Raw genomic sequence first — 13,936 nt, 5'->3', positions numbered from 1 at the left:
TATATATATATATATATATATATATATATATATATATATTAATATGTACTATCTAGGGAGTGAGATATAAATGCATGGACATGTGAAATGAATAAATATATGATCATATAATTCAATCTATCATAAAGGTTAAAGGATGTTGCAACCTGTGTAACTCGGTTGGGTTTTCATCATCCAGCTAAGTTTGTAAAATTACATCTATAGGTTCACTATATTGACTTCTTTACTGTTTAATGTGTTATAATAATGGAAATAGTGTCCCGTGGGTAAGGTATCAAGATGGAAATCTGGTGAAAATAATGGAAATATGGAGGTGAACTCATCTAGCTCAAAAAAGAATAAAATCCCTTGTAATAATTTACGATACTTTTCTTTGAAGTCAATACTACAAAGATTGTTTATGTTTCCCATACAGTTGAGGCAATGAGATGACACAAAACAAATGTGTTGATTACAGAGTATTAAGGCTTCTGGCAAATTCCATTGCATGGAGAATATATGATGAGAAACACAAGTCATTTGCTTCAGATCCCTACAATGTTAGGCTTGGATCATTGGCAAGCGATGGCTTTAATCCTTCTGGGACTTTAATTTTAGTAATGTTTGCGCCAAGAAGCATATACAATCTTCCTCTTATCCACAATTTTGTAGAGCCCATATATATGTTGTCAAAAATACGATACATTTGCTTGATGCATAAAATAATTAGTATGTGTCAAGCACAGGACAAAGTTTGCAATCTTGTTCAAAACTATAACTTAATTTGCTTTATTGGAAAAAGTGTTATATTGAAAAAAGAATTAAAATTTATCAATAAAAATAATTTACCTATTGGTCCCACTTCATATTTTTAAAAATTTGTACAAACACATCTCATTTTTTTTCTTCTAATACTCATTTTTTTTCCATGTATAACTCATAAATTTTAGGAATTTTCTTTTTAAATAATTTTGAGAGCATTTAAAAAACATGTTCATAAAAATATATAAGTATTAATACCCGCTTCAATTTTTAGAAAATTGTACAAACACTCATTTAAAGTCTTAATATTTTGTAAAAAAATTAAATAAAAAATTGTAATCTTCATTTTTTTCTTCTGATATTCATTTTTTTTCCAATGTATTATTTTAGGAGTATTTAGAGCATATGATAATGAAAATATAAAATTAAATCTTTTTAATAAAAGTTATTTTAATTTTCCAAAAAAAATCTTTATTTTTCCTCTTTAAATTTTTTTTATATGCAACTCTTTTTCTTTGTGCATTTAGAAAGAGAGGGATATATGAATGCATAATTTTTTATATTAGAAAATATCTTTAATTTTTATAGTTAAAAATTTGGAGAAAAAATAGTTTTATCATTATTTTATACCTCTTTTATATATATATGAGATGGGTTCAAGTTACACGTGTAATTCTAAATAATTACACATTTTTTAAACCATTGGATTTAAGTAGATCTAACGGTAAAAAAGAGACCATCATTAATTCTAAAATTTTAATTGATCTCATTTATTATCTCTTATTTAATACATTCCATACTTAATTATAAACCAAAAAAAAAATTATAGGTCTGACTCTCTCTCTCCACTACACGACTCTCTCTTTCTCTTTTACAAGTATTTCTCTCTGATGGTTGGTATGGTTGTTCAGTTTTTAACGGGTGACATCTTTTTTTCTTATAAGATTGGCGTGGAATGTGAAGATGCTGTGATTTCTTTGAAATCACACGTGGAGGAGAGCAATTATGCTGAGAAATCAGGTCTGAGGAAGTAGATGGATGAGAATGATGTGGCTGGAATGGTGGATAGGTACACTACTTAGTGTTACGAAACTGTTGGATCACATTGACAGTATAGCAAAGCAGTATAATATGATTGAGCTTGTCACTGAGATTAAGTATTTTGTGATAGAGACACCAGTTAATGATTCTGTGAATTTGAATTCAACGTCTTTGGTTGAGTCTTCGCCTTATACTGAGAGATCTTTGAGCCTAAGGATTAGCCATAACTTTGTTGCCTATGAAACTGCTAGTTTTTCTATGACAAAGACGTTTGGATGTGTTTCAATTTTTTTTTTTTTTTTGAGAGAGGGTTTCAACTTATGGCACTCGCTCCTGATGATAGCTCTTTATCATCAGACCAAGATATCAATCAGTTTTTGGTGTAGGCGGAGATTAAACCCCAGATCTCTTATTCAACCATCAGAGACTTTACTAGTTGAGCTAGCTGGAGCCCACTGTTTCAATTAGTTTTAAGAAGAAAAACTGTTTCCATTCTACCTTAAAAAATTGCCATTGTTTGCTATGACAAAGATGCCTTTGATGTTCAGCATTTTCATTGGTAAATCACTATTTTCAATTGTAAATCAAATATTGAACGGGTGTCATTCTCATCCATCCATTTCTTCAAACTTAATTTCTCAGCATAATTGCTCTCCTCCACATGTAATTTCAAAGAAATCACAACATCTTTACATTCCATGCCAATCTTATATGAAAAAAAGATGTATAATTTTTTTTGAGTTTAGAAATAAGTATTAGGTTTAAAAATAAGTATGGAATGTATTAAATAAGAGACTGTGAGGACCCGAAGACCTAAAGACCCGAAGACATACTAGGAAGCGTAAGGAATAGAGGAGAATAAAAGTCAAGGGCTCGAGGATGAAGTGGGATGATCCGGAAAAGTACGAAAGGTAGATCAGTGATGTATGGGGTATATTACAAATATCTGGGTTGGGATAGATAACTAGGAACGTTGCATTGAATGTTCTGCACCAAGCTTTCTGGCCGCATTGAATAGAGAGTATCAGCTTTATCCGTTGCATTAATATGGAAATGACCTGAACAGTACAAGACACAGAGTAAGAGCTTTTCTCCATTACCGACTATAAGGGAATGGACAAGTGTCAGTAAATGAGGTTGATTAGATGAGAGGTGTAAGGCTGAGATAGTAAGAACAAGAGGTATAAATAAGAGAGGAGGGAAAAAGGGAAGGGGGAGATAATCAGAACGCCATGGACTTTGTTGTTGATACCTTCTCTACAAATTCATTGTTTTGGGCCTTGAATTATTAAACGTTATTATTGTTGGGCTTGTGCATGATTTTTGGTCCTTACAATTGGCGCCGTGTGTAGGAACAATAAAGTGGGACGTTCTGGTTTGAAGGTGAATGGCGGAGGCGAATCAGAAAAGGGAAGAATCAGTAGGTTCCCAAAGTGGAAACCCAGCTATAAACATGCAATGCGGGGATGGAAAGCAACACACCCCAAGTGTGGTGATAGAATCGTATCGTAGTGATCAAGTGGCTAGACGACGATCATAGACTAAAAGGCAAATGTCTCGTGATGATGTGTTGTAGCAAATGCAATCAGAGATAGATTATCTGCACAAACGCTTAGGTCGTAGGAAGCGTGGTAGGAGGAGCCCGTCTTACTCGTCCAGTGATAACTCCGAGGAAAAACGAGGAGGAAATGATCATCAAGCATCTAAGTCTTTTCCTAGTGAGTCCCATTTAATTACTTCTTCTAGTGGCAGGGCAAAGAGGGGGGAGGAGACGCGAGGTGAGGATGGGTCATATAAAGGTGAGGGGAATGATGCAATGGGTAAAGCCTTGAGGCAAATCTCTAAATCCCCTTTCGTGGCCCGGATAAATAAGGCAAAACTCCCCCATAGATTTTCTCAACCTATATTTACGATTTATAATGGCAGGACTGATCCTGTAGAACACATCAGTCATTTTAATCAAAAGATGGTAGTTTATTCAAATAATGAAGCGTTGATGTGTAAAGTTTTTCCTTCCAGTTTGGGACCAGTGGCCATGCGATGGTTTGATGCTTTGGAGGAAGGTTCCCTAAAGTCATTTGAAGAGTTGACGAGGGCATTCGGGGCTCGGTTCATAACATGTAGTAGGGTCCCAAAGCCCTTGGATGCATTACTATCTATGGCAATGAGGGAAGGAGAAACGCTCAAAACTTATTCCGATCGGTATTGGGAAATGTATAATGAAATTGACGGAGATGTTGAAAATGTGGCTGTAAGAACTTTTAAGGTGGGGCTCCCTACAGAGCACGGATTGAGGAAGTCCTTGACAATGAAAGCAGTTGTAGACATGCGCTAGCTTATGGATCGTATAGACAAGTATAAGCGGGTTGAGGAGGACCAGATTCAAAGCAAAGGTAAAGCAAAGCTATTTCCGGAGAAGAAAGATCTTCGGGGAATGGGGTACCAAAGCAGTCGGCCTAGGCGAGATTTTCCAAGTTGTCCATTGCCAGCTGGAACTCCTTTGGTTAATTCACTGTTCAAGGAACCTATACATCAAATATTGGAGAAAATACGAGACGAACCATACTTTAGACAACCTAACAAGATGAGTGGAGATGCATCCTTGAGGAATCAAAGTCTTCATTGTCATTATCATCAAGACAAAGGACATACAACAGAAGAGTGTCGGACGTTGCGCGACCATTTGAACCAATTGGCCAAGGCGGGAAAGCTCAATCATTTCTTGTCTAGGCCGGACGGGCAAGTTGGACATCAAGGTACGAGAATGTATCGTGAAAATATTCCTCGGCCAGCATTAGGCACCATTAACATCATTTTAACGCAACTGAGAAGAGGAGCCGAGGATCCTTCTCGGATCATGTCTGTGCATAGCAGTTTTGAGGATGAAGTCATGGAGGGAAGCAATCAACTGGCTTAAAGGATGAGGTTCTCGGCAACGCCAGTGTTGGGTTTTTCTGAGGAAGATAAGGATGGAACATGTCAACCCCATGATGATGCATTGGTAGTAACTATTCGTATCGGGGGATATGACGTGAAACGAGTCTTGGTGGATGATGGAAATGGAGCGAAAATTATGTATCCTGACTTGTTTAATGGTTTAAAGTTGAAAGATGAGGATTTAGAGAAGTATGATTCTCCGTTAGTAGGCTTTGATGGGAAACCGGTGATTCCGCGGGGGATGATTAGGCTGCCTATACAAGTTGAGGATGCAGAAGTCCAGGTTAACTTCATAGTAGTCAGGGCGTATCCACCTTACACGGCCATTTTGGCTAGGCCTTGGAATGGGGGCAGTTTCTTCAACTTTGCACGTAATGGTGAAATATCCTATCCGAGGAAGGGTGGGAGTATTACACGGCAGTCAGTCGGTAGCCAGACAGTGTCTGATGTCTGCAAGTGTTAGAACTAGGGAAGGTTCAACAACGGGGGCAACTCTGAAAACTTTATAGCAATTAAAGAAATCTGCTTAGGGGATGGGTATCGATGTGGATGGAGGTTCCGCTGAACAATTGGACAAGATATTTATAGGAGAGGATAAGGAGAGATATTTTCAGGTGGGATCCTAATTGCCAGTATCGGAAAAAGAGGAATTAGTTAAGTTCTTAAAGGATAACATTGATGTTTTTGCATGGACGACCTATGATGTCCCGGGGATTGATCTAGAGTTCATTTGTCACCATTTGAATGTTAGTCCCGACGCAGTGCCCTGTAAGCAGCCTCCTCGACGTGCGTCCCAAGAGCATGCCGAGGCAGTAAAAGAGGAGGTTAATAAATTAAAGCAAGCTGGGGCAATCAAGGAAATATTTTATCCTGAGTGGCTTGCTAACACTGTTGTGGTTAAAAAGAAGAACGGAAAGTGGAGAGTTTGTGTCGATTTCACTGATCTAAATAAGGCATGTCCAAAGGACCCTTTCCCTATTCCGAGAATTGATCAATTGGTGGATGCAACTATCGGGCATCCTCGGATGAGTTTCCTAGATACTTTTCAAGGTTATCATCAGATACCTCTGTCATTGAGTGATCAAGAGAAGACAGCTTTTCGTGCTCCTAATGGCAATTACCATTATCGAGTAATGCCTTTTGGTCTTAAGAATGCAGGCTCCACTTATCAAAGAATGGTGACTAGAATGTTTGAATTGCAGTTGGGGCATAATATGGAAGCATATATTGATGACATGGTAATTAAAAGTAAGAGAGTAGGGGACCATTTAAGGGACTTGCATGAAACCTTCTCAGTCCTTAGGAGGTATAAATTGCGTTTGAATGCTTCCAAGTGTTCTTTTGGAGTAAGTTCGGGAAAGTTTCTCGGGTATATGATAACGCATCGGGGAATTGAAGTTAATCCTGACCAGATTAAGGCTATCTTGGGGTGGCATCCTCCTCGAAATCCTAAGGAGGTATAGAAGCTGACAGGTATGTTTGCGGCATTGAATCAGTTTATCTCGCGATCTGCAGACAGGTGTCGACCTTTTTATCACCTTTTGCATAAATGGAGAGATTTTTAATGGACGGATGAGTGTAATTTGGCTTTTGAGGATTTGAAGCAATATTTGGAAAATCCGCCAATACTATCACGGCCGGAGAAGGAAGAGATGTTGTATGCCTATTTGGCAGTTACAGATTATGCTGTAAGTCTTGTCCTAGTACGAAATGATGATGGAATTCAAAAACTGGTATATTACATTAGTAAATCTTTGCAAGAGGCCGAGAAGCGGTATTTACCTTTGGAAAAGGCTATTCTAGCCATCGTACATGCAACAAGGAAGCTTCCCCATTATTTTCAAGCCCATACGGTAGTGGTACTTACCCAATTGCCTTTGCAAGCTCTCATGAGGAAGTTAGATTACACTGGTCGCGTGGCTAAGTGGGGAACAAGGCTTGGAGCTTATGATGTTAAGTATATGCCCCGGACAGCTATTAAAGGACAGGTTCTTGCCGATTTCGTGGTTGAATTTACTGAGGGTGGCATTAGGCAGGAAGATGTTATGCTAGTCGTGATGTCTGTTGGGCCTGGGAGTGTCCTCCTTTGGGAAGTTTATACGGATGGGGCATCTAACCGAAAGGGAGCAGGGATTGGAATTGTGTTGATCACCCCTGAGAAATTAGTCATGGAAAAGTCATTACGGCTAGGGTTTGTAGCCACTAATAATGAGGTCAAGTATGAAGCTCTCTTGGCAGGCGCTCAAATGGTTAGGCATCTGGGAGGAGAAATAATTGAACTCTATTGTGATTCCAGATTAATTGTCGGACAAGTTAACGGAGAATTTGGGCAAGAGATGAAAGAATCAAAAAATATCTCAACCAAGTCAAAGGGGTGTTAGGCATGTTTAAAAGTTTCAAAGTAAGACAAATTTCAAGAGGGCAGAATGCTCATGCCGATTCGTTGGCCATGTTAGCCACATCCTTGGGCTCGAAGTTACCACAGATGGTGATGGTGGAGGATTTGATGACTTCTAGTCTTACTGGCATCCCGGCAATTAGGGTTCACAGCATTCACGTTGGCCCGAGCTGGATGGATCCGATTGTGACCTTCTTAAAACATGGTATGTTACCCGAGGACAAAGTAGAAGCAGAGAAGGTACGGAGAAGTGCCCCCCATTACTGGCTTTCTGAGGAGCATAAGTTGTACAAACGTTCTTACTCGGGGTCATATCTGCTCTGCGTGCATCCTGAAGCTGTTGAGCCTTTATTGGAAGAGTTGCATGAGGGAATATGTGGAAGTCATACTGGAGGAAGATCGTTAGTCCACAGGGCCATGACTCAAGGGTATTGGTGACCAAATATGCAGAAGGCCGCCCAGGAGTATGCAAGGAAGTGTGACCAATGTCAAAGGTTTGCACCAAACATTCATCAACCAGGGGGAGCCTTAAATCCATTATCTAGTCCATGGCCTTTTGCTAAGTGGGGCTTGGATATTGTCAGACCTTTTCCTCAGGCAACTGGTAATAAAAGATGGCTCATCGTCGGCACGGATTATTTTACTAAGTGTGTGGAAGCCGAACCACTAGCTAACAGCAGGGATGCAAATGCTAAGTAGTTTATTTGGAAGAATATTGTAACTCGCTTTGGAGTCCCGCATACTCTGATTTCCAACAATGGACTTCAGTTTGACAGCAAGGCTTTTCATAGGTATTGTGGGGATCTGGGAATAAAGAATGGATACTCAACACCGGCCTACCCTTAAGGAAATGGTCAAGCTGAGGCTACAAACAATGTCATTTTGGCGGGGTTAAAGAAGCGATCAGACGATGCTAAAGGAAGATGGGTAGAGGAGTTGCCTCATGTGTTGTGGACTTATCGTACTACCTCCCAAAGATCAACGGGCGAGACACCCTTTTCAATGACATATGGAATGGAGGCAGTAATCTCGTTGGAGTCAGGCTTCCCCACCTTGAGACCTGATCAGTATAACGTTGAGAGCAATCATGACATGCTATGCTATAGTTTAAATACTATTGAAGAAAGAAGAGAAGTAGCCAGTGTGAAGATGGGCAGCTACCAACAGAAACTCAAGCAAACATATGATAAAGGAGTGAAGCCGAGACCTTTAGTACCAGGAGATTTGGTTTTGGGAAAAGTGGTGGGGACAGCAAAGAATCCTGCCTGGGGTAAGTTAGGGCCTAATTGGGAAGGACCATATAGAATTATGTCTGTAGCAGGTGTGGAGGCCTATTGTTTAGAAGATTTAGATGGAAAAGTAGTCCATCGCCCCTGGAATGTAAGCAACTTACGACGTTATTACTATTAAAGGAAGAGTCTTCTTTTGTATAAGTTGTAGGCCTGTTTTGTTTTATTAGTCTGTGCTTCTTTATTGGAATAACTTATTTCCAAGTGTTAAACTGATCTTAGCTCTTGTCCAGCTCCTCGGGCCACAAGTCTAAGAAAAATTAACACCCTAAGGAAAATCCAAGTGTTAAACTGATCTTAGCTCTTGTCCGGCTCCTCGGGCCACAAGTCTAAGAAAAATCAACACCCTAAGGGAAATCCAAGTGTTAAACTGATCTTAGTTCTTGTCTGGCTCATCGGGCCACAAGTCTAAGAAAAATTAACACCTTAAGGAAAAGCCAAGTGTTAAACTGATCTTAGTTCTTGTTCGGCTTCTCGGGTCACAAGTTTAAGAAAAATTAACACCGTAAAAAAAAAATCTAGAACCAAGCTTCGTCCTTATCCAGCTTCTCGGGCCGTAAGATTAGGAGAAATTAACACCATACATACGGCATTCCAAGTGTCAAGGTAGTAAAAATGTGTACCATAGGTATTATTCCGGCTTACGTTGCAAAGTTGATGATCGTGTTGTGTTTTATGTGTATATGAAAAGTTATTATTTTAACAGTAAAGAATTGTAATCGACAATGAGCAACAAAAAAAAAAATTTAATATTTGAACATCGCGATATGTTGACAATAAACAATATGCACCATTGGCACTACTATTAATTCCTTGAAATCAGTTTAACAAACAAACAAACAAAAAAAAAAAAAAAAGAAAGAGAAAAGCAACAACACCAAATTCTAAACAACTTTTAACAAACTCTTGAGCTCATGTGTTAAGTGTTTGTTTGTTTCTCTTTAGTGTTCTTTTTCTCTGGTTCCTTCTCTTTCTTCTTCTTTTTTGTCTGACCCACCTCCTTTGTGTTAGCTTCATTTTCTACGATTACCAATTCAGTGTTGGGAGAAGGGTTCTCAGCTATTTCTTTGTCCTTGGAGTGAATAGAGGAAGGTTCTGGATCCGGAGTGGTTGTAGATAAGGGAGGAATGGAACTGGAGTCACTCGTTGGTTTGGGAGGAGCAGGTGCCAGCTGTAAAGCAGAGGGGTAATACACGCTGTCTAGATTTCGGAGCTCAGATTCGGTGGATACTCCAGCAGCGTCTAAGGCCCGACCCCAAACTTCCAGACAGAATGCACGGGCGACACCTTTGAGTTGAGTTGTGAGGCTGTCAGCAGCTTTCTTCATACCGGCATCGTATGCTGCTTGCTTGGCATTAGCTTTTTCTTGCTCCTTAGGTGCTAATTCCTTTTGCACTTGTTTAAGCTCCACCACAGTGAGGGCTAGTCGGTTTTGGGCTTGTTTATGGGCTTCAAGGGCAATATTTGCCTGTGACTCATAGCTTTGCAAGGCAGATTCTGCATTCTTGTGAGCTTTTTCCACTTCGGCCAGTCGAATGAGGGTTTCCTTCAAATTCTGTTCTGCTTCGTTTTGAGCCCTCACAGCGACTTCGACGTTGTTCTCAGCTTTTCTGGCTAAGTCTAAGGAGTGATCCACCCATTCCTTAGCCATGAAAGAAGCCTGGATAGCCTATAATGTACATCAATTACGAAAGTCATATGAGTAATGCTTTTAATAGTAATAAAGATAAGATGATGTAGAATTGTGAAAGATACCTTAGCCAAGTTTTGTTTTAAAGACAGGAAGACTTCTCTTTTGCGGAAAGACCGTAGCTCAGCCATGTCCTCGGGAAGGCATAGGGCCTTTTCTAAACACTCAGCCACTAAACTTGAGCTCCATTTTTTCAGATCTCTTAGATTGGCATCATCAAGTACGGGGCTGCCTAAGCTCAAGGTAAAGCTGGGGCGCCAAACGGATATTTTCCTTGATTGATCACCACTGGTTTTCTTGGAAGACCCAGTATGAGCGGGCTTCTTGGAGTGGTTTTTTCCTGCCCGAGTATCCTTAGAAGGGAGGTTGGGGTTTTCTCCTTCCTCGATCTCTATGATATTCTTGCCACCTTGACCCCTTTTCCTTTTCTTGTCCACGGTCTCGGGGGGAGGGGTACGTGTCATTACTGGGGTGATGGGACGAAGAGGCACAGTCACAGCAGGAGAAGAACTGCCGACATGAGCTTGTAGCAAAGCCAGGAGAACGGGTTCTTTTTCTTGGAAGCCCATGTTACTTGTTGAAGGAAGTTGTGAGTCATGAGAGGCGTCTTCACGATAAAAAACTTCAAAATCCTTATCCGTCACCTCGGGACGACTCGGCTCGGTAGCTGAAGTTTTTTCCTCGTCCGCAAGATCAGTGGATTGCTCTTGGGAGTAAAGTAGTCTGGCTGCAAGAGGGGTTGGGAGTTGTGCGTCCTGTGTTCCTGCTGGAGGGGGCGTAAGTAGTAAGAAGCCAGACACCGCTATGTCAATTCGAGCTAAACAAAGATCCCTGGCCCGGATTACGTTTTTTGGACTTTGAAAACGTTTGGTGGAAGGGGTGTAGCCGAGAATGACGTGGGATGCTCTAAGTTGCTCGTCCCTGTGCAAAAATATTTTCGACTGGAGAATTCTGTTCAGATCCTGATCGTTTACAGAGGATTTGTTTGTAGCGGTGTGGTAGTCGTCTGCAGTAAGGGATAAAAATTGTTAGGAGGATTCAATCAATATTAGATTATAAAAAGAAGACAATTGATATTCCTAAGTATCACGTCGGTCCTTAGGAACCCTACCTGGCACCCCATCTTGGGTAGGGCAGTGTAATCCGTCATGCCAATTCCCCGAGATGATGAGGTAATCCTCGTCCATGCCTTTGCTTGAGTCAGGCAAGCAGGAGATCAGCCTAACGGTTGGGACCCTACACTTCATGTAGTATTTGGTTTTTTCCCCTTTTTGGCAATTGTACACCCAGTTTACATCATGCCAGGTTAAGTTAGTCCCCATTTTACGATTTAGGGCATCTACACATCCTTAGATCCTAAGGACATTGGGGGAACATTGGGCTGGGGTAAGTCTATAGTTTATAAGAAAATCCCGGGTCACCCTACCCATGGGAATTTCCATTCCGCCTTCGATAAAAGCGATCATGGGAATCAAAACTGACTCGGGTGGCCGGGGTAAACTAGCCAATCTCCTTCCTCACAATATTGAATATCTACATCGTCAGGAATCCTATATCGGGCCTTAAAAGCGGCCTTTGCCTCATCCGTTTTCACTAATTTAGCGTATCTACCCATTAAACTTTATGACAAAAAGAGAAAAAAATAAACAATGAAAGAGAAGCAATAGGAGAACTGACACACCTCTGAAGAATGCTTAAAACTGCTCCTCGGGAGGTCCTTTTCCTTTAATCCTTCAAAACGCCAAAATGAACCTCAGCCAGCCCCAAGTTTTGCTTTTATGAGGGTAAAAAAAGGCGCGGTAATTTTCCTGCTCATAAATGAGAGAGCAATTTGAACCGTACGATATTAATCCAGCCGTAGAACGTGCAGAGATAGGGAACCGCCTGACACCATAAATGATCCATCGTGGACTACGAGGCGTCAGGAGCGTGTCACAGGCAGTGAAAAGACGTTTGTACGTGTGAAAGCAAAATGCACGTAAAAAGTGTACCCGAGGAGTTAAAACTTGGCTATTAATTCGTGGTTAATAGCCCAAGTTTTAAGGGGCTATTGTGAGGACCCGAGGACCCGAAGACCTAAAGACCCAAAGACATCCTGAGAAGCGTAAGGAATAGAGGAGAATAAAAGTCAAGGGCCCGAGGATGAAGTGGGATGGTCCGGAAAAGTACGAAAGGTAGATCGGTGATGTATGTGGTATATTGCAAATATTTGGGTTGGGATAGATAACTATGAACGTTGCATTGAATGTTCTGCACCAAGCTTTCTGGCCGCATTGAATAGGGAGTATCAGTTTTATCCGTTGCATTAATATGGAAATGACCTAAACAGTACAAGGCACAGAGTAAGAGCTTTTCTCCATTACCGACTACAAGGGAATGGACAAGTGTCAGTCAATGGGGTTGATTAGATGAGAGGTGTAGGGCTGAGATAGTAAGGGCAATGAGTATAAATAAGAGAGGAGGGAAAAAGGGAAGGGGGAGATAATCAGAACGCCATGAACTTTGTTGTTGATACCCTCTCTACAAATTCATTTTTTTGGGCCTTGAATTATTAAACGCTATTATTGTTGGGCTTGTGCATGATTTTTGGTCCTTACAGAGACAATAAATGAAATCAATTAGAATATTAGCATTAATAAGAGTCTATTTTTTATCGTTGGATCTACTTAAATCCAATGGTCTAAAAAATGTGTAACTATTTAGAATTACACTAGGTGTAACTTGAACCCATCTCTATAATATAGAGAGTTGGGTTCAAGTTACATCTGGTATAACTCTAAACAATATTACACCACCTAATAACTTATTATTAAATTTATATTTTGAAAATCTAATTGTTGAATTACATGTTTTATATGTTCTTAATATGCACACCAATTTTCATGCTAATAAGATGTAATTTATTATTTGATTCATAAACTCATCTTTTATGCATTATTTTAAACTACAAAAACTTAAATGTAAATAATTAATTAATGACATCTGATGTAATATATGTAACTCTAAGCAACATTACATTACCTAATAACTTATTATTAAATTTATATTTTGAAAATCCAAATGTTGAATTACATGTTTTATATATTCTTAATATGCACACCAATTTTCATGCTAATCACATGTAATTTATCATTTGATCCATAAACTCATCTTTTATGCATTATTTTAAACTACAAAAACTTAAATTTAAATAATTAATTAATGACATAACTATTGATCTTTGATTATCTTTAAATTTTGTAAGCATGAAGAATATGCAAAAATAATGAAATCCAATGGTGAATTTATCAAAACTCACACCTGATTAAAAAATATTGGGTGGTGTATTATTGCTTAAAATTATATCAAGTGTAACTTGAACCCAACCCGTATATAATATTACACCACCTAATATTTTTTAATTAGATGTAAATTTTGATAAATTCACCGCTGAATTACATTATCTTTATATATTCTCCATGCTTACAAAATTTAAAGATGATCAAAGATTAGTAGTCATGTTATCAATCAATTATTTAAATTTAAATTTTTGTAGTTTAAAATAATGCATAAAAGATGATTTTATAGATCGAAGGTAAATTACATCCGATTGGCATAAACATTGGCATGCATGTTGAGAACTTATAGAAGATGTAATTCAATGGTTGGATTTTCAAAATTCATCAATAATAAATTATTAGATGGTATAACATTGCTTAAAGTTACACTAGGTATAACTTGAACCCAATTCATAAGCAATTGTAAATATATTAAAGGTGCATCATTGAATAAAAGTTATGAGCTTCACAATGTTGAAATAGGAATTATTTTTTAGATTGTAATGCGAATTTATACAATTCA

At 39.1% G+C, this 13,936-nt stretch overlaps 1 protein-coding gene across 1 annotated transcript; it reads left to right on the top strand.

Moving 5' to 3' along the window:
• The first annotated feature begins 4,120 nt into the window (after positions 1 to 4,120).
• On the top strand, positions 4,121 to 4,699 carry LOC142632454 (uncharacterized). Its single transcript, XM_075806851.1, has one exon. The coding sequence runs from the start codon at positions 4,121 to 4,123 to the stop codon at positions 4,697 to 4,699; it is 579 nt and encodes a 192-aa protein (XP_075662966.1).
• Positions 4,700 to 13,936: the final 9,237 nt, after the last annotated feature.

Source organism: Castanea sativa, chromosome 4 (genome assembly GCF_040712315.1).
Source record: "Castanea sativa cultivar Marrone di Chiusa Pesio chromosome 4, ASM4071231v1".
Taxonomy (NCBI): domain Eukaryota; kingdom Viridiplantae; phylum Streptophyta; class Magnoliopsida; order Fagales; family Fagaceae; genus Castanea; species Castanea sativa.
This window is presented reverse-complemented; position numbering and strand designations above follow the sequence as displayed.

Excerpts from the sequence above, each read along its gene's own strand:
- LOC142632454 (XM_075806851.1), top strand. The coding sequence starts at position 4,121 with ATGGATCGTATAGACAAGTATAAGCGGGTTGAGGAGGACCAGATTCAA.